The sequence below is a fragment of the Scomber japonicus genome, chromosome 4 (genome assembly GCF_027409825.1).
Source record: "Scomber japonicus isolate fScoJap1 chromosome 4, fScoJap1.pri, whole genome shotgun sequence".
NCBI classification, from domain to species: Eukaryota; Metazoa; Chordata; class Actinopteri; order Scombriformes; family Scombridae; genus Scomber; species Scomber japonicus.
Window position 1 is genome coordinate 29935659 of NC_070581.1, and position 21888 is coordinate 29957546.

General features: G+C 37.4%; 3 protein-coding genes across 3 annotated transcripts in view; 1 reads left to right on the forward strand and 2 right to left on the reverse strand.

The window, feature by feature from the left end:
• The window catches only part of LOC128357688 (uncharacterized), a 50440-nt gene extending 49505 nt beyond the window's left edge, over nt 1-935 (reverse strand). Inside the window, exon 1 of the mRNA XM_053318056.1 lies at nt 569-935. Coding sequence (XP_053174031.1) covers nt 569-640 — 72 coding nt within the window. The 5' untranslated portion in view covers nt 641-935. The remainder of the gene's footprint in view (nt 1-568) is intronic.
• Nucleotides 936-8351: 7416 nt separating this feature from the next.
• cd40 (CD40 molecule, TNF receptor superfamily member 5) lies at nt 8352-14495 on the forward strand. The gene is made up of 9 exons (XM_053318470.1): nt 8352-8471; nt 9046-9127; nt 10102-10224; nt 10318-10470; nt 10575-10662; nt 11710-11768; nt 13316-13411; nt 13694-13722; nt 13881-14495. Exons 1-9 carry the CDS (start codon nt 8400-8402, stop codon nt 14175-14177), a joined length of 999 nt encoding a protein of 332 aa, XP_053174445.1. The 5' UTR covers nt 8352-8399; the 3' UTR covers nt 14178-14495.
• A 2612-nt stretch (nt 14496-17107) lies between these two features.
• irx7 (iroquois homeobox 7) lies at nt 17108-18439 on the reverse strand. The gene is made up of 2 exons (XM_053318057.1): nt 18209-18439; nt 17108-17845 (listed from the first exon to the last, which is right to left on the reverse strand). Exons 1-2 carry the CDS (start codon nt 18437-18439, stop codon nt 17108-17110), a joined length of 969 nt encoding a protein of 322 aa, XP_053174032.1.
• Between the last annotated feature and the right edge of the window lie 3449 nt (nt 18440-21888).

Here is a 21888-nt window from a genome sequence, read left to right on the forward strand (position 1 = left end):
TACTGACTTTCATACAGTACTTTGCTTCAACAGCACTGATAAAGTATGGGTTTTTTTTTTTTTTTAGATATGCATGGTTGTTGATAAGAAAAACAAGATTAAACTGATTTCCTTTCTGTCACAAAATGAGCAGCAGAAACATGTGACAGTCTCAGTTCACTGGAAATAAAGAGGAACTAACACTGGAAAGGACAATCACCATCTGCATCTGTTGAACATATGCTGTTACAGGAACATAGAGTCCTTCCTTAAATTAGTCACTGGGTGCCACATTTCTAGGTAAATAAGACCTCAGTAATGTGGGAAACTACTGACAGCAGGGAAGTCAAGTCAAATAGAGGAAGTAAACTGTAGTGTCGTCTTTCTGCTGGAGACCTGACGTTAATGAAAGCAAGGGGGCTGCTTTCACTGGAACCTAGAATACTGTAAAGCTTCTTTTTTTTATTTAATGACTCACCTGCAGATGCACTGATTACAATTTCACAAACATGGTCAATTGCATCTTGACTCTTGCAGTTAAAACAACTTCCTATTCAATGCTGTCCAGGTATGTAAACTGAAATCTTACCTGAGGCAAGGCTGTAATGGCTCTATCCATTCTAGATAGATTGTCTTTCTTCTTTGTCCCTAAACTCAGCATAATGACTCTGATTTCACACAAAAATCCATGCAGCTCGTTAATCCATGAAACAGTTCCTCTTTTGCAGCAAAGATGCGGAGGGTGTTTCAGTCTAGAGGGATTTTTTTCTCCACCCTGTTCAAACCTTAGACAGAGTTCTGCTCCTCTGACATGGAAGAAGGAAATTTGTTGTGATTTGTTTCACTCTTTCTTCCTCCGCCCTCTTTCAGCTCGAGTTACATCCTATAGGTAACTCAGTCAGCCACACCCACTCCAAGACAGAAGCTTTCTCTGCAAAATAGCAAACATTTCAAAGCAGTTAACATGTCTCCACACGCAGCACAGAGGGCTTTAGCTGTTGCTCTCTCTTTGATTTATCCATGAGAGAGAGCTAGGACGCCCAGCTTACCAATATTAATACAATATACAATAAAATCCTTAAAGTCCCCCTCCGCTCAAAAATATGTATTTATTCTTCTTCTGTCAGTTGGGTGTTTGAGCTTCTCTGTGCAGAATGAATGTAAGAGCAGTTTGACACAGACATGCTGCTGAAAGTAGAAAGTTGTGTGCTCATTAAAAATCACATTTTAAGGGGCGGGCCTACAAGCAAGAGTTGTGACATCGTAAATAGTTTGAAAACCAATCTTTTTTTCTTTTTTTTTCCACTTATTTTTTTATTGATTTTAAGATTAATACACAGAAACAAGGTATAAACTTTTCCTCCACAAACATCTAAACACCAAAGAAAAAAATAAAAATAAAAAGCATACCAATAACCAAGAATAAGTTAGAAGAAAAAATAAAATAAAAAATAATAATAAATAAATAATAAAATAAAATAAATAAAAATAATAAAAAAAAAAGAAAAATAAATTAGTAAAAAAAATGTTAAAAGTGGACAAACAATAAAAAGAAACTAACACAAAAATACCCACACAATGTCAAACAGACAGAAAGCAAATATCACATCAGGAGTCAATAAGTATTGTGACTAAATCATGACCAACTAAGACTATAAGACTATTGAAAACCAATCTTGACCACATATGTAAATGACCTTACCTTCCGTTTCTTAAAAGATCTGTATTGAATTTCACATAAATAAAACAGCGAGTTACATTTAACAGTGTTAAAGTGTGACCAGTGCTAAAGTGCAGGGTACAGTAATCCTCACCTGTAAATGTTTAACTAATGTATTAAACTGTCAATCATTGCACATTATTTACTTTACCTGATCCTTTTCAACAGATGTGTTCAACCTAAAAGAAAAACAACACTTTTTTAACACCAAAGAGCACATTTATGTATGGTTTCTTGTTTTTCTCTCTTATATTTCTTTCTTTTTTTCTTTAAATTTTTACTTTTATACTATAACTTAAAAAAAAGACTCCTGTGACAGCTGCTGTAATTTATGGTTTTACTACAAATACGGTTGTATGTTGCAGATCCAATACTGCTGTAGTGTGAGATACATCTTGTGTCCAGCAGTTAAACCTTTCAAATGAAAAATGTGTGCATATTTATAGATTTATAGAATATTTACTGAGCGAGAAGAAGGAGATGTAATTTTAACGATATTAATGAGAAAACTCAACTTTTTTGTGAAGAGAAAAAAAAAACAGATCAGGTACAAATTATTATTCAGTATTCAGTATTTTATATTCATCTTAAAACTGGAGGAGATCATTTGGTTTTGCTGAGATGTCTGCACAGAAAGTATCCATATGAATTTCACTGTAAAGTTACATTTTCATCGTATTCTTACAAAATATTTTCCGTCGACGGGCCTGATTTGAAGAAGAATATGTGTTAATATTCTGTTTTCACCTTTATTTTTATCTTCTTCTATTTTTGCAGTGATTAGCTGATTGACAGGAAATTTATTGCCAACTTTTCTGATAATCAAAACTTGACTTTGAGTCGTTGTTTAATAAAATAAGTCATATTTCTCTGATTCCAGATTCTTATTAAAGACAAATATCTTCTAGTTTCTTTTGTCCTCTATGACAGTAAATTGAATATATTTGGGTTGTGGACTTTAGTAAACAGTGATCAACATGTTTTACCTTTTACTGACATTTTAAAGAACAAATAAATAAACTTAAACTAAACTAATTATCCATTATTCATTCTTGCCTTTGCCTTACATTGTTTGTTTGACATACATTGACTAATTATTGATTTGTTCATTGTTGTATATTGAAATTATATTATTTATGGTGTTTCTATTAGTAATAAATGCAAATATTGTTTCTTTACATTTCACTGATCAGTATTTGACTATTGAAATGTTTTTAAATGGACTTATATAGATTACATAGAACCACCGAGGTAAAGATCATAAATACTCACATGAAGCATTCAGACCAAAAAAGGAAGTGCTGCATAGAAAGAGGAAGAGAGCACATCATTAAAAACCACTGTATATAATTATCACACATAGTACACTTAATTCTGGTGTTGTACATGTCACGTGACACTTCATCTTCATTACATTGCATCAGACTGTAGTGGGAGTCCAAGTTGTATTTCAGTGCACATCTCCTTATATGGAGTGAAAAGGTATAGGGGATTTTTAATAAAAGGTGAAAGATAAAAAAATATGTAAAAACATGAGAGACAGTTATGTTACTCATGGCTAACAGTCATGGTGGTTAAATTAGTTAGTTTGAATAACTGTGGTTTGTAACAAAGGCTGCCGTTGAGGATCAGGAAGGAAGAAAGAGAAACAAGAACACTTAAATGGGAAATAAAGGTATCCTCCTCATCATGTTTAATACCAACATAGTGAGGGTCTTTACTCATTAAAAGGTCCAATATGTAGAATTATAAAGCAATGTACATGCATTCATTGTTTTTTATTGCAAATGAGTTAACAGGTACTACATCACTTAAAATTAGACCTTTTCTAACTTTCTCTGTTTCCTGTAAAAGACTGTGGGCTGATTTCTATTTGAATAACCCGGGCTACCTTATAAGGATGTCACGATGCTATCTGACTAAAAATATACCCCCCCCCCAATCAATCACGAGACATTTAACAACCAGTCTCCCACTCCCGAGCACAAACCCACACACACACACACACACACACACACACACACACACAGACAACTAAAACATTATTTCCTCAACAGAGGAGCAGAAAACAAACTCCAGTGCAAAAGCAGAACATAACTTCCCTCTTTTGCTTTTTAGAAGTCCAAAGGTGAAAATAAGGACAAGTTTAAAAAAAAACACAATTCTCGGCCACAGTCCATTGTTTGTTTCCCAGCCGCAGCACACGTTGCTTCCCGGTCACAGCTTCAGACCAAAAATGTCAACAAAGAAAAAACACTAAAGAGAGTTTGTAATGACATTCATGAATCAGGTGACTGGCTTCTAAAAATGAGATCACATGTTTTGAGTGGGAGTACAGTTTAGCAAGTAGTGTGCACTTTTTTTTTTCAAGTTACAGGAATGACAAAGGTTCAGGATTTACATGATGGTAAGTTCAGTTGAGGCAACATTTTACCGAACATAAGAGGAAATAGGAATTATCTAAACAAAACTATTAAGAAAAAAAGACCTGAGAAACCTGAGAAAAAAGTACACAGCTTTATTTTAATATTCTTCATAAAAACACTGCATATATATATGAGAGTAAAACAGGACAACTAGAATTTCCCAGAAGGAAAGAGTTAAATTAATTTATTAAGAACTTGCTTTTTGGCTTTTCACCATTTAAAAAAAAATATTTTATTGACAAAATGAACAATCATTTCGAAAAATAGTTGGCAAGCGAAAATAGTAATTAGTTGCAGATTTAAATCAATACAGAAACTAAGCACTTATTGGAGCAGTGGAGCGTTTCAGAGGCCACGTCAGACACATCCTAACACTAACGATGAGTCATTTGCCCAACAGTCAACAACTTCAGATTTATAGCATTGTCTATTGTGATAACAGCTTACTTCACATGTATTTTCTTAGTATACAGACTGTACACTCTTATACATGTACAGAGCAGTACTGCATACTAAAAAGGCTGAACATTAAACATTCACAGGTTGCAACTAACTATAAATTGTATTATTGATTATTTTTGGTCAATAAAACATGATAAAATGGTAGACAACACCTATCCTAAAGTATTAAACCCTAAAATACTAAATTTCCAGTATTGTAATAACAAGAAAAAACACAAATGATCACATTTGAAAAGTCTTGGACTTGTGAATATTTGGCATTTCTGACTGAAGAATAGCAGTTGATCAGTCGTTGCAGCTCTACACAGATCCCTTTAAAAAGTATGTATGTATCATATATGACACAATCTTCTCTACATATACAAGAAACACAGCCTTAGCCATTCTTGTTACTTTAAGCTCATTATTCTTTATATTCAGCGCAGAGAAAATAAAATCTCGCAGACCTTGTGCACAAGCTCATTCACACATCACACAACATCAACAGGCTGCTGAATCAGCAATACACTAATAACTGAATAACACATCAGCTGCAGTGTCCAGGCCATCAACCTGCAGCACATTAGGAGGGATAATACACAACAGCCACATTTAAACACCAGAACAGAAATATAGTGACCAAAAGGACACACAGAGGAAAGAGACTATAACATTTCAGATTTCAAAGAGCTTTATGACCTCCTGAAATTAAAAATGCTCTTAAGAGAAGTGGACAGGTTGTATCTTTCTGCCTAATATGCATCAGCATGCCACAACCTAAGGTGAACAAAACACAAATACACGCATAGGATATTGTGTATATGTACACAGATGTTTATATTTCACATTAATCAAGCTTAATGTTATGTTAATGCTATTTAGTTTTATTATTTTTGTTTCACTGACTATGCTTTGGCAATGTTGTTATTGTGACATTTGTGCCAATGAAGCGATTTTGGATTTGAATTTGAGCGAGAGAAAGATGTTGTGTGCTTGCTTATCTGACTCAAGTTATCTGACGTCACCTTTATTTATTTATTTTATTTATTTAAAAGGGACATTGCACATTAATGGACACAGGTATCAATAAATATGGATGTAAATGCACCAGAGTTAGCACAACTGCTAATTTGCATATGTTGTCCCCTGGCAGGTCTCACTCACACACACACACACACACACACACACACACACACACACAAAACAAGACAAGAATACATAACACAATCAATTTGTCTGTTAGCAGAACTAGCTAAAAAAAACACTTATCATTATTAGCAACACTGACAAGCTAACTCTCCCGGTTGCTTCATTTAAATTTTAAATGAACTTTCTATTGTTGTGGGGACGGTTCATTTCAGAGTCTCTTTTCCATCTTCTGACAGTTTGATATTAGGCTTTGACTACTTTTGAAATTAGAATGTAAATGTAACATGTTTAGAATTTGGCTACAAACACATAGTTCCAATGCTTGGTCGTGATTGGCCGAGCCGCGTTCCATGCCATTCTAGAACACTGAATGAACACACACACACACACACACACACACACCTGTGACCGCATCATCGCATTATGACAGTATCACTGCATCAATTAGTCACCCACATGAATTGTTTCAGAATGACAGATTGAGTGTTGTGAGTTTTGATTCACAGCTGCGGACTTCGCTCTAGAGTTCCATAGAAAAAGGGTTAGGGTAGAATGGCCCTGAATGTATGTTTCCAATCCCTTATATTCAACTGCAGTTTGGGTGTTGTTCTGATTCTTGCAAATTTATTGGTTAGTTCTCGTTACTATTGTTCTTTTTTGGGGGGACAGCCTATGAGCTATGGGCTTGTCATAAATTTTGGCAGTTTTCTGTGAAAAAGTCATCATTCTATCTTTTTGTCTATCGCCTTTTTAAAAATAGTAATGTGTCTGGAGTTGCTTCCTGCAGAGGAGCTTACTGCTGTGCTTGGGCTTCCTGTTAAACGGTCTGTTCACACCTGCAGCTCCATACTGGTTCTACTCAAGACGGTGTTTTGCCCTTTTGCACTTTCAGTAACTCGATATTCAGACTTTTGACCATCTGCCAATACGTCTTTTTAGCCAAGGTATGAACTTTCATATCTGCATTACCACGTCAACAACCGAACTGACAGTGACTAACCATGTCATGTCCATATATTCAGCATCAATTTAACACAACACTTGATATTTAAGTTTACAAAACTTCACAGGAGGAAGATTTAGAAAAGAAAAAGAATTAGAAAGGAAGAAAGAAAGAAATTAAATGAATGAGAGAGAGATTAATGAGCTGGAAAAGTTAAAAAAAAAGAAGCCCACAAGACCTGCAATCACTGTTAACCACAACCTTTGCACCTTTCACTGCTTCATTTGACCACACCGAGGCGTTGCAACCCAGAGGGGGCACCATTTCACACATTTCCAAGAAAACTCATGCCCCAGCTTGTTGCCCAAGGGGACTGCCCACAAAGAGTCTAGCCCCCACCGAACTGCCACACATGCGTAGCGAAGTGCCTGCCTGAATGCTTATTGTGCGTTCTCATATCAACAGCTAGACAATGACCCTGTAGGAAATCCCCCCCATGAAAACTTTATGGGGAATCCCTTCTAAAAATCAGATGGGGTTTTAGTCCTTACCGTGGAAGAGGTGTGGTCCATGACAATAATCCCTCTATTGTAATCCACTCATCACTCACAGATGCAGTTGTGACTAATACATTTGGAATTTGCAAATATTGTGAAATTGGTGGTGGACTTTAAATAAGATGGCTACATTAATATTTTTTGCTACCTCATTCACTTCATTTCAAAGGAAAATATTGTATATTTTACTGCACTACATTTATGTGCAGATACTTCTCAGATTAGGAGTTTACGTACAAAATATAGAATGAGTTTCATCATGGGCGGATCTACCATATGGGCAATCTGGGCAAGTGTCCAGGAGCCCTTGAGCTGAAAGGAACCTTCAATGATTCAATGAGAAAAAAAAGTGTGTGTGCTCTTCTTTTTTTTTTTTTTTTTTTTTTTTTTACTTTGTCAGGCTCCACAGATATACGACACAAGGCTTGACCCATTCTACTTGATGTTGATAATTATGATCACTGTTGGATACTTAGTATGCCCAAAAACAAAAAAAGGAGGTACAAGGTCTCCACCAGACAGCAGCATTATCTAGCCGAAATAAAATTAAAGCTGTTTGGGGGGCATGAACTTGAGTGCAGAGGAGCCCCTGGGGGTATGAGGGTATGAATGCAGACCTGAGTTTCTTAAATGAATAAAATACTTAGGGTAAAATTAGCTCTGGCTACAACAATAAAAAGCTGCGTGCATATTGAATGCACCTATAATATAATATCATAATAGTGTATCTGCTGTCGCCCATACAGGTGGAATAAAATATTTTTTACCTCTTGCCATTAAATAATTGTAACAAGTGACTCATTCTTGACATATAAAGTGTATTTCTTCAAATGTAGAACTTACTTTTAATGCAGTTTTTGTACTTTTTTGCAGTTTTTGACTACTGTAATTTTACTTAAAAGTAAATTTCCCTCCACTGATGGTCAACTGAACTTTAATATTCACAGCAGCTGCCCATTGAAATTGATATCCTAGAGTAAATTGTGTACATTTTGAACCACTTCTGGACATTTCAGGATCCAAAATATGACGACAAGGTTAAGTTTACAGTTAGAGGAAACGGTCAACTGACGAAAAAACTCAAGCGGAAATCCCCCCCTATTGTGCTCCTCCTACTCAGTGTAGTTAAGACAGACTGTCTGCAGAAGCATTAAGTCGAGCTCGCCTGGCAGCCGAAAGCAACAATGCTGCGTTTCTCAGCACAATTCATCAAGATGCATTTACTGCCATTGGTGATGATCCTGCCTGTTTTTATGGTGAGTAGCTAATTCATTTATTTCATTAGGCTATATAAGATAAGGATATATCTTCTTTTGTGATAACCTAAAGTGGCTCACTGACGTTACATTGTTATATCTACTTGTTTAATTGTATAGTTAAGCCTATATATAATGCATATGGTATCTATATTTTCTCTCTGTTGTATTGTTTAGTCAGACATTAAAGTCGAAATGTGTCCGTAAAATTGTAAAAGTAGCCTACACTCTTACGCATGCCTTTTTTTATACTTTCACTTTCGTTTTCTTCGCAGCAGCAAGCTTGAGGTGAAAACGTATGACTTCTATCTGAATCCTGATAAGCAAAACAGAAATGTTAATAGGCTAGATGAATTGTTAAAGAAAGAAAAGACATGCACCTGGCTGTTATTGAGTTTCACAGTGTGAATGTTTGGGACTTTCCGGCACACCCCTCAATGTTTGGTCTGAGGAAGTGAAGCTGCCAACACCACACAGAAACCACAGAAAGCACAGTATCGTCAGACACACACACACACACACATGATCGATTAACTCATACTAACACATCTTGTCTCACTGCTTGTTTTTGTAGGTGGTGAATGCAGCTACACCCCCTTGTGACCCAGACACCCAATATGAGCTCTATGGCCAGTGCTGCTTGATGTGTGGTCCAGGTAAGACAGAAAAAAAAACTTCTTAATCTAGGAGCAGGTTATTTTTATTATCACCCTAGCTATAGCTGAAATGGCACGTGAAGGGATGAGTCTCTTTCATATGACATTAAAACAAATGTAAGAAAGGCATTCCTAAAAAAGATCAAATATATATGAACACATGGTTCTCCTTAAAATGTGTTTTAATTGCTCCCATAGCAGCACAAATGTAATACAATTCAAATGTAAATAGAGGATAAAGGTGGTAAAAGGCAGCACATTTCTAGATTAAAGTCTTTCTCAAATAACATGAATAATTGCACTAAAGACATATCAAGAGTCTGTCAAATGAAAAGTACTTTTGCTTTCATTTGGCATCCCTCTTTTCCTTTATCCAATTCTCTTTCACTTTCTCTTTCCCAAAAATCAACCTTTCTGTCCTCAGACACAAGTGATACACTGTGCAGGATTTTTTAATGGTCCTTTGTCAGTCACAGATCATGATCCGACACACGTCCAGATCATGAACTGTGCCCTTTGTGTCTTTCTGGAGTACATCTGTTTCCTACTTTGCCCATCCTAACATCCACAGCACTTTGAAAAGAATAGTTTCTTGTAGTTGTCAGAATAATAGTTAAAAATACACTTTGTAAGAGTTAAATGAGAATATAAGGCTGCAGCCAGGAGATAGTTGGTTTAACTTAAGATAAAGACTATATTGTCTAAAATCTGCCTTCCAGCACTGCAAATTAAAACGTCTTAATCAAACAAGATGTAGCTGCCCTTCAAATACAGCAGGCTAGCTGTTAAGATAGATGCTAAGTTTTAATACCAAGTTAAGCTAACTGTCTCCTGGCCCGTGATATCAATGCCTTTCTCTCAACAGAAGAGTAAATAAGCACATTTTCCATAATATATACCAAAGTATTCCTCTAAGTCACATGTCCCTATACTACATACACTTTTTATATGTGGTGCAAAACTATGTTTTTCAGGGACCTACATGACGTCTCAAAGCACTTGTGATGAGCCACAGTGTGTAAGCTGTGGGAAGAATGAATATCAGGACTCGTACACAACTGAACCCAAGTGTAAACTTCAGCAGTACTGCGACCCAAGTAAGACCTGGTGACCAATAAACCAAACTGATTTGTATTGATACACTTTTGTTAGATGTAGCAGAGTCCAACTTGTGTCCATTCTTCTTTCAGATCGAAACTTTAAGCCTGTTGATTTTGATGAGAAAAGCAAGACTGAAAGATACAGCTGCCAGTGTGCTGAGGGGTTCCACTGCACTGGGGAGATCTGTTTAGTCTGTGTTGAGCACAAAACATGCAAACCAGGAGAGCGGATTCAATACAAAGGTACTACATATCTTTCTGATGCAACACTTTATTTTTTAGTATAAAGAGCGATTGATTTTTGCAATGTGCTGAATCTTTTTTTGGCTGTCACACTTTGCTTTCAGGTAATCAGACACATGACAGAGTGTGTCAGAAATGTCCTGAAGGCACATTTATTGAATCATCGGAAGGTGACTGTAAGAAATGGAAAGAGTAAGTAAAGGAACCTCAATACATTTATATATAAACTGAGATAATGGCACTCCAAAAGCACACAGGGAATCTCAATAGTATGTCTGCAGTTTACCAATTTATTTTTGACTTCTCACCTTTTCTCTCAGACTGTATAGAGATGACAACATGATAATTATGATAATGATGATTATTTTCCTTTGGTTTGGTTTTGTCTTGTGATGGGTTCCATCAAACTGAGCAACTTTGTTTAGGTTTATTACCAGTATTTGACCTTTTATACACAGAATTAGTTCTGCAAGATGTGGTTTCTGAGTGGGTCTTCATGTATGTTTATATGCTTTGATGAAAAGTATCTGAACAGAAGTTAGTACCTGCCCTACACACCTGGGGATGGTGCTCCGATTAATTATTTTTAATAGAGAAGTAAAATGAGAGACTGGAGCCATAGTATTGATTTTTATTTTGTGTATTTGGAGTGCCGCTATGTCTGTTCATAAGTTGTTGTCACCTAAGCGGAGTGCTTAGTTTACTAAAGGTGTCAGTATTAGTTTGTACAAGATGTCTGAACGCAAAGGTGTTTTTTGCTTTTACATGAAGGTGGAGTAAAAAACCTTTGTACAACCTTTCCTTAAGAGCCTTCATGATGCTGCACTTGGTTGTACAAACTATAAATGGCAGAAGCAGTTGTTTGAAGGATGAGGAAAGTTTATACCTTCCTCACCTCCATACACTACACATATTACAGCGAGGGGCATTGTGGCTCTGCTATGCTGTTAAAGGAAGAAAACAGAATAACACCTATGGGTGACTTCAGAGGCTCACCATCATTAAGACATTATCTCAAGGAGCATGGAAGCTGTGATGGAAGCCGAAAACCTTCCTAACTTATGTCAGACTTACTTAATTAGTTGGTAGAGACTAGAGAGTAATATATTCTCATTAATCATTTAACACCAATGTTGAGTGAGTGCTGCCTACTGCCCGCCCCCCCCCCCCCCCCGCCCCCCCTCGAATCTGCTTATCTTGACTTATCTTATCACTTAACACTGTGAATTTCTTTTGCAGATGTGAGCGTGGATACCATATTGTAACGAACGGAACAATCTCATCTGACAACGTCTGTGGTAAGTGCTGTGTAGGAAGACCAAAGTTTTTTTTCACTTTTACTGTAGATCTCATGCCACCTACAGGTTTGTGGTTTGATTCAAAGTCTTACTCATAACGAAACTGTCTAAATGGTGAAACAGAACATCTCCTAAATCTATGTTGGTCTGTGGTTTAAGTGGTTTTCACCTTCACACTCCTTACAGTTACATTAGACTACAGACTCCACTGCATTTTAATGTCTAAACAATCTGTTTTTTGTAGAAGTAAAAAAGTAAGAATGGCATCACCAAGAACTTCTCATCTGTGTTTCCTTCCTGTGCTGAAATGCAAATGTATTTTTATCATTGATTTGCATTAAACTCATTTCCTTTTGTAGATGACAGCTAGTGAGGGTTCTGCATGCCTAAATGATCTAATTATCCTTCATTACTGGACATGATAGATAGGCTTTACACGATCAGGATTTTTGGGGCCGATCACTGATTAGTGAGTTTAAATAAACCGATCACCGATCCGATCACGTCTTCTTTGTCCACGCTCCATTTCTTAAACTCGGCATGCTCCTCCTCGTGTTCCCTATCCAGGTACATTTGTGGTGTTGAAACATTTTGCAGATGCTTCCCCACGAGGTTCTTTATGGCGCTTTTCCACTACACAGTTCCAGCACGACTCGACTCGCCTCGACTCGTTTTTTTTTTTGCGTTTTCACTAGGGATAGTAACTTTTTTAGTACCTACTCTACTGAGGTTCCAAGCGAGCTGAGCCGATACTAAATGTGACGTCATCAGACTGCCGGCCACTGATTGGTCAGAAGAGTTGTCGCTGGAAGAGTCATGAACCGTCCCACACAAGAATCAAACTCGGCAATTTTAAATAGCGGCAACAGCGTTACAGTCATTCAGCTCTCTTCTCTTTGCTTTGTGTGACAGAAATCCACATACAGCAGCAAGTACACCATCGCCTCCATGTCCTCCATTATTTATGTGTTTGTGTCGCGTATAAAACGAAGTCATGGCAGTATCGTGGAGCCGTGCTATGATGACCCCGCCCACGTTGAGTAGGTACTTCTTTGTAATGGAAAAGGTCGTTCCTGGAACCGAGTCGAGTCGTGCTGGAACTGTGTAGTGGAAAAGCGCAATTAGTGTTGCACAGATTGCAAATAGCTTGTGTTTTATCTGTCTGCCCACAACACCCACATGTTTGTTTGAATCCGACAGCTAATAATTCAATATTCAAAAAACTTTATTGTCCGTCACATCATGACAGGGCTCAAAACTAACTGTCAGATTCAAACAAACATGTCGGTGGTGTGGAACTAGTAAATGAGACAGATCAACAAAGCCATCTGCAATCTATGCAACGGGAGCATCTGCAAAAAGTTTCAACATGATGACATTGATCGGATCGGTGAATTAAGACATTACAGCCGATCTCACTAATTGCATAAAATGCTAAATATCGGCCGATCCGATAAAGCCAATCAGATCAGCGTAAAACCTAATGATAGATGTACATTGTGAATATGTAATACTCAATGGTTCACTCTCTTTTTCTTGTCTTGCAGCTGCAAACTCCCGGTTACATCTACCTGTGATTGGTGTTAGCATTGCTTTGGTTGCGTTGGCGGCTTTAGCAAGTTTGGCGGTTTGGCTATTCAGAGGTACGTTGTGCTATAAATATCTTATAAAAATGATGTATGAGTTTAAAGGATTAGTTCACATAGTTTAAAACTCTTAATATAATGCTTACATGCCTTTTCACAGTCAGTATGAACATGAAGAATGATTACCAAGATAGGAAAATGTTTTAATGTATATATAAACATGTAGTTATTGTTTTAAGACAGGCTTGAAAAAATGTGAACCCTAACCCTTTCCTTTTGAAAGTTTGAAGAATATACTTAATGTACTAATTTATGCTCTCTGTGTTACTTTTTTGTTAGGTAAAAGAGCTGCAAAAGAAAAGGTAAAGGTAAATTTGTTTCTGACATTGATTATTCTTTCATGTAGAGTATATACTAAAAATTAATACCATGTAAACTATGCAAATTATTATTGCATTTAATGTTTCCCACTACAATATCGCTAATATTCTTTTTCTTTTTTCCCCCCCAAATTTTTACCTTGAAGCTCTGCGATGAGGCGTGTGCAGAAGTTGAAAGGCTGCCACACAAAGAAGACCCACTAATAACATTCCCAACTCCCGATCCTATCAGTGACGACGTGCCCCACACTACAATTCCGTTGCCAACGGAAGATATCGGTAGTGTGCCAGAGGAAAACGAGCTCCAGCCGAGCCAAACTGAAAATGGCTACACTGACAATGGAAACGTAGTGAGGCAGGAGAACGGGAAATCGTACATCTTCCCTCGACAGGAATCACGGACACTGTCACACGAGTCCTTGTCGTTTTTTAGCGATATGTGATCATGCTACCTGTCGGATATTGTTACTGCATATTGCACCTGTATCTAAAAATGTACATATCTGCCTTTAAAATTTCAAACAATGTGATGTAATGTAGTGTATAACAGTATAGTGTAATGTAATATGTGACTTTGATTTGCTGCATTAGCTCAGTAGCTTTTTTCAGTGTGTGTTTCCATTGTGTGTGTGTGTGTGTGTGTGTGTATCCATGGTACTTTTGTTAATATTTGCACTATGTAAAAAGAAAAAAAGTGTTTAGCTGTAATATTTGTGTATTATCTTGTATATTTTACTGTGCATTAAAAGTGTTATACCACATGATGTTTAAACCACCTCAGAGTTTAATTGGTCAATTTGTCAATCTGTTAAATAAATCATGCTGTAGTTACTCTTCATATCCACAGAGGGGCGCTAGAGGCTCACAATAGACTGCTTAAAATTCAGATTATTGATGAGTGTCTCTACATTACCTCATGTCTGGATGATATCATTGAAGACTGAAAACAGAAACATAAGAAAGAAAAAAGTAGCTTTAGGTCAGTGCTATAAAAGTCAAATTTTATTATTGATTCTGAACATTTAGTTTAACGACATGATATTCTACTGTATTCATGTGTTTGCTCTGATAAAAGGGCTCAGATAGGAGCTAATCTGCCTTGTGTGTGTTCCTGTTTGTAGGGATTTGCATGGAGAGGTGAGAGGCGGGAAGACAAGAGGGCTGCTGCACCCGGGGGTTTTCTCATTATCCCTGGATTAATGGAAGTACGGCCCTTTGAATTTACATGTAAACCTGGTCGATTGATGGTGAGGAATCTCTCTGCCAGGCCTCTTCACAGACCTGTAGCCTGCTGCTGCCGCTGCTGCTGCTGCTATCTAATCTGAAAAACAATTCATACCTGCAGGGGCAGACTTTACCATTAAACCAAGGTTGGCAACTACTTGGGACCCCAAACTAAAAGGGCTATAGATTTATTGTTATGTTTAGACATGAAACATATAAAATGATGTTACTATTCTAACTCATTAAAAGCCACTACGACCTCTAGATACATGATGATAGAGATAGAAACTCAGAAACAGCATGACCACAATTACTAAAATGTTTCTGTTGCATTGAGTCATTTTTTAGATGATGGGAACACCAACCCTATCCCCCCCCCCCAAACCTTCATGAAAAACAGTCAAAGAGGAATTAAAACTATCTATGTAAGAATGAACTGCATCCAATGAAGATAAAGTGTCAACTAGCAGCATATAAGAGGATATAAGAGGAGAGGAGAGGAGAGGAAGACACTTTTTCCAGAAACATGTTGCTTATTGGAAGAAGTATTCAGACCCTAACCCTTAAAGTCACAATTCTGCGATATAGAAATACTCCATTAGAAGTCAAAGTCCTGCATTTAAAGATTTACTTGCATTATACAAATTTGTACGATGTTACTTATATTATTATTATAATTTCATACAAATTGCCTTATAAGCAACATTTTAACAATTTGAATTCATGTTGCTACTGCTGGGCAGTTAAATTTAGTTTAATCTTTAATCTTCTTGGCATTTAAAATCTTCATATTTAAATGTAGTGGAGTAAGAATATAAAGTGATAAGCAGTATATGATTCAAGTAGCCCAAATTACGAATAGCCTACCTCACTTTTTTGTTTTTTAGCTAAATGACTGCAGTTATATCTACCTCCTTAATCCCACATGGTGAAAAGTAATCAAGTACTATTACTCAAGTTTCATGCTAATAACAGTTAAGAGATGCATGTACTTTAATATTTCCATTTTATGCAGCTGTTTGCTTCTACTCCATTTCTACTCGGAGGGATTCAGTTGCTTCTGTTTCAGAGGGAAACACTTATCTTATCTTATTTATCATTCTACTACATTTATCTGACAGCTTGTTACTGTTCACAGATTAAGATTTAACACACAAACTATACGATCATCAGAGAGAATATGATGCGTTATGACAGATTAAAGTATCCAGCAGTATATGAAGAAGCTTAAATACGCTCCACCTTGACCAAACATTATATAAATAATATAAACCCATTGTGCCAATAGTACGTCTGCATTTTGCTCTAAGTACATTTTTGAATGCAGGGCCTCTAACAAAGTATTGTTAAGGTGGTATTATTAGTTTAAAGTACTTTGTCTACCACTGACACACTAACATATTCTATAAGAGAAAGGCTGATAATAAAGCACAAAGGAGGCCTGTGGCTGAGTCTGACCCTCCAAATCATTAAATCCGCCCCTGCACACCTGTGGAGAGGAAATGGACAAAAGAAACACTTGATATCTACTTTCATTTAAGAAACTGACTTTTTTCCCCCTTTCTATTTTTAAATCTGATGTCTAGAAAGTTTAATGTCAAGTGGACATTACCCAGCAACACGATGCCTAAATCCTGTTTGATATGCATGATACTCCTTATACTTTAAACCAATTGCATTAATAAATTACTTCTGATTTAGTCAAATGTAATAAAGTTTTAATACGTTTTTGGATAAAGTGTAACATTCTGTGCTGGACACTATTTATGTAATGAATTATCTACCATTACTGTCACGTGCTTAGTAGAAAAACCTCAGTATGGCTTCATTTGCGTAAAATGAACTTAATGCATTGCGTTAAAATTCTCCATCAGACCAGAAAACACGTCAAAGAAATTTCGCTAGATGCTGCATTTTATTTAAGCAAAAATATTTCTTCATGATTAGACAAAGGAGACTTAATTTACAGGTTGTTGGTGGAAAAATACATCTACATTTATTTACAATAACACAACACGTTTAGTCTTTGGTCTCAGAACATGTTCTCATTTCACCGCAAACTTCAGGAGAGAAAAAAATCCCTGAGGTTTGATATGTTAAAGTGCAAAAAGATGCGGAAATGTCTTTTTATATGTGTCTAAATACCCGCTCAGAGGATTTCATGAGTGGTATAACATGAGGGAATAAACAGTCCGTTTCTTGAAGCCCAGTCAGCCCACAGTTTCCCGGCCGGATGGTAAATATTGTCCAGAGGTTTCTTCACAATCTCTGAGGTGGCGGTTTCTGCCAGAGACCAGATTTTAGGTTTTTGACTGTTGTCTTTACTCTCCAAAGCGTGTGGCGTGTGATCAGAGTCACTCTTTTCAACTTTCTTGACAAGTGCAAGCTCTCTGTCTTCATGCTCATCCACAGGTGCTGAGCTGTCCAGCGCGCTCTCTACGTGCTCATCGCTGTCTGCTCGGTCAGCTTGAGGCTCTTCCTCATCCTCCCGCTCATCCAAATGACATTTCTGCAGAGAGCTCTCATCTTCGTCGCTCTCTCCCTCATGCTCCTCGTCCTCCTCGTCTGATTTCCCCTTACACGCCCAGCTGACCCTGTTCTCCTTCTTCAGGCGTCGCCTCGCGTTGGCGAACCAGGTGGAAACCTGCGTGAGGCTCATTTTAGTGATGATGGCGAGCATGATTTTCTCTCCCTTGGTCGGGTACGGGTTCTTCAGGTGCTCGTTCAGCCAGGCCTTGAGCGCCCCTGTGCTCTCTCGTGTGGCCACTTTAGCGACCCGACTGGGATCCTCGGGTGCTCCAGGGCGGTACGGCGGATAGAAAGCTCCCCCGCGAGCCAGGAGTGCGTGATGGTAAGGAGAGGCGGCCTTCAAGTCGAAACTGTTGCTCTGAAAACGGAGAGAAGAAACGTAAGAGCGAGCTAAGGGATATCGGACAGAGTTCACGACCCTTGAACCAGAGCGCACAATTCTAGGACTGGTTTATTTAAAGATAGAAATGTAATGACGAGCAAATACTACTGGACAAAAAGTTAGCCAACCGTTTTAGACATTTTAAATCTCACATAACTTAAATTTGTGAGAATAAAATCTTGTTTTTTTTCCCTTTCTTGTAATTATTCGTGGTTGTCCAGCCACTCAAGATCAGACTATACACACATTTTTGGTTAAAAGTAGGTTGTAATTATTACCTATCAAGAATTTAACACTTTTCTTGCAATATTTCAATCACTTTTTAAAAGATCAACTCACCATGTGTGCGATGTGCCTGTGGTGTGGATAAGGGATAAAGTTATATCCCTGTAGTCCTGTGTATGCTATGGGAACCCCAGCTGCCATCGCTGCCAGATGCTGAGCCTGCTGCTGCTGTTGCTGCTGCTGCACACCCGGTGAGCATCCAAGCACCGGGATCTGATATCCAGACGGCATGCTGATGTTCCTCTCCAAGAAGAAGTTGGCAAATCCAGATTGTGATGCGGGCATCTTTCCTGCGTCCCAGCTAGTCAGGTTTGAGTGTCAATCCCACCTCCTGGATCTATTTATATACACCCAGCTGCCAGCGTGTGTGTGCCGGGAGGGAGGGAGAGGGAGGGAGAGGGAGGTCCCACTGGTATTGACTGACAGCTACGTTCAAAAGACCTACAGCTTTCACTGGCAACAAATCCCATCAAAGAAGCCCTCCGCTGTTCCTTTTAACGTTTTGGTGGAGAGGCTAAATATGTGCTACTTATCGCAACACAGTGACTTCTGGAGAGAACCTCAATTCAAATGCAGACTTTTCTTTGGAGAGGGTGGAATAAAAGGCTCATAAACTTAAGCATCATCTCCATGTAACAAATATCTCTTTTATTGAGAGTCTTTATGTTTGCATCATCATTCATTTAGTTAATTTTTATAAGAGCGTTTTTTTTTCTCCACACAAGTTGCTTATTAAAAGCAGTCTAAAACTTTAATATTTTAAAATAATACTAACCAGCAAACTTTAGGGTGACAAAAAAAATCCTACTTTTATATGTTTTTAATGTTTGATTTGATTAAGTTTGCACGACAAATGCGCTTACACCAGTTTAATGTAATTTTTTATGAGGAATTTTAACACTTCTCATGTCTAGCACTAATCGGCAGAGATGTAAGAAAAACGACCTGAATTCAGTTAACAACATCGTGCCAGTCTGTACTGTCGCTTCTGACACTTCATCACCTACAGATCTCTACTTCTGTGGATTGAATTAACAATTTCAATCGCATTAAATTACGCTAATATACAAAGAAACTACTTTTTACGCACGCGTAAAAAGAAGTGCCACCAAGACAGAGTTACTCCATTCACCAAATGAAACTTCTCTGCAGTTCTCTCACTGACCCATTAAGAAAATGAATATAAAAGTTGTCATTCAGCCCTACAGCAATACCTTTTTTCATTTTATTTGTTAATTTATTGATTGAACCATAACAAACTGCCCTTTTTACACGTCGGATGGCATTGTTGTGAATCAAGCGCAACGTTTCAATGGTCCTAATTAAACGAGGTTAAGCGAAACAGGTGTTGACTAATGTATATGATAATTGTGAGATAACAGATGCAAGTGTGTGTGTGTGTGTGTGTGTGTGTGTGTGTGTGTGTGTGTGTGTGTGTGGATGGATGGATGGATGGGGGGTTGTTAAAGATAAGAGGAGAAGATTACACTTCTTACCCCATTGCCCCCCTCCACTCCATGGCCTTCAAAAGAGCCACAGTTAAGCTCAGTGTTTGTGTTCAAAGGAGCTCTGCACCTCTCTTATCTTGCATAATTTTGATTATTATATTAACAGCATTAAGAGGTGCTTTAATTAAGTGGTGGTAAAAGGAAAAGTCCCAGTGGAAGTAATACTTAAGCTGAAACATGCAGGACGACACCAAAGAAACCTTTTATATTTATATTCCTTTTTTTTTCTCCTTTGGTTAAATCAGAATTAAAATCCAAAATGTAAAGTCCACACATCTTCTGGATTAACGCCGAAGTTAATAGTTATGTTCTTTGATTTGCTTTTGATGAAACTCATTTAAAATGTCATTTTCAAAGCAGAAACAGAGAGACAGACACAGAGTGGCATGTTTTATCTTCTATAATGTCTCTTAAAGAAATCTAAATGAGCCTCAGCTTTAATAACAACAGCAGCAAACTTATACATGTGAGTTTCGGGAACTCTAAAAGCTAAATTCAGTTTCATTTCTGTCCTCTAGTCCTCTCAGTAATCTAAGAAGTGTGCAAATTACACTCAAATCACACCCAATCATAACAGGATTATACTCACACATACTGCAATTATACTTAAACTTCTTGATGTCTCTTTATGAGAAGCTGAAGCATGAGTCTGACATCATTTAGCAGCAGATTTGGTAGTTTTAATAATTATTTGAAACATCTGGTATAAATTAAGATAAGATTTGTATTTCTGGTTTATTAGGTGATCTGCTATAAACCTGCAATAAAAGTTGAAATGTGTAGTTGAAACTGTTTTAAAGTAGTTATCCTATAAAACACTGACACACACACACACACACACACACACACACATTACATTAATGTGCTTTAATGAATCTGTGTGTTGCTGTTAAATCTGAATGAGACACACAGACAGAGAGATGCTTGATGTTGATTTTATGTTTAAAACTCTACAGATTAAATATAAACTAATTATTGACCAGTATGAAGAAATGAATTCAGTGTGTATTTCTTTCCTCTTCCTTCCAGATGTGTTTTTTCCTCCTTCAACAAAACCACAAACATCTGAGCTGATCCCACTGAAACTGAGCTGAAGCCCAAACAACATCTCACAGGAGGATTTGATCTCTTTGATGTTGAATATTCTTCTAATTACCATCAATTACAGTAAAGTATCACACTCACCAACCTGTCACACATTCTGCTGTCTTCTCGTCTGTAATGGCTCATTAGTTATGTCATTTCTTCCTGTAGGTCCAACCACACACACACACACACACACACACACACACACTAAACCAAAACCAGCTCATCTCACAGGACGAACAGTCAAATACAAACAGAGGAGAAACTAAATGATCGCTCCTTCCAAACATAAAATTATAAATCACAGCTCTTCAAGAATTTCTTCATACAAAAAAACCCCATCATCATTTATTTCCATCTTTTATTTATCTATATTGAATTAGACGTTTTCTCAGAACACCTAATTTCATCCATCCTGCATTTTCACACATTTAAATCCAAGAAAAAGGGTAAAAGAAAAGACTTCCTATTTCTTGCATAGGAGTATATTTCTCCAAGGTTTTCTGTCACTATACAGTTTATTTCTTACACACATAATGCAATCAATGTTCCTGCTGTATTTGGAGATTTTAACAAAGCCTTGAATATATCTGAACTCTGGCAACAAGTTTTTATGTATCATTCTCTTTTGTACCTTATTTTGAAGATCCTGTTAAAATAAGGTTTCTTCATTCTGAGTAGTTTTGGAGTAAATGCTGCTCATCTTCTTTCTACTTCACTCATCCTCCTACATGTTGCCATATGAGGTGTTTCTAATATTTCTCTCACCCCATTCAAATCACTGAGGGTGGACTATAGTGTATAATCAGAGCCCCAAAATATAAAGAGAGCGATGCTGGGGGGGAGAAAAAAGTGGTATAGGTGGAGGGAACGGGGGAATTTATTTGGGTGGGGACCACAGAGCCTAAAGCAAATTTGTACAACAGCAACAATGGACCGACTAGAGTGCAAAGAAAAGGAGGCTTATGCCATCAGTAGTCTACATCTCACAACATAAACAGCTCAGGGCAGCAGCCTTTGTCCCTCTTGTAGAACCTCTTTTCATTCTCTTCCTCTTTTCTGCTGCTCGACCGACACAATGCAGGTGTCGGTCCTGCTCTGACAGGTCGGGTTTGGGCTGTTTGCTGTTAGGATGTCGGT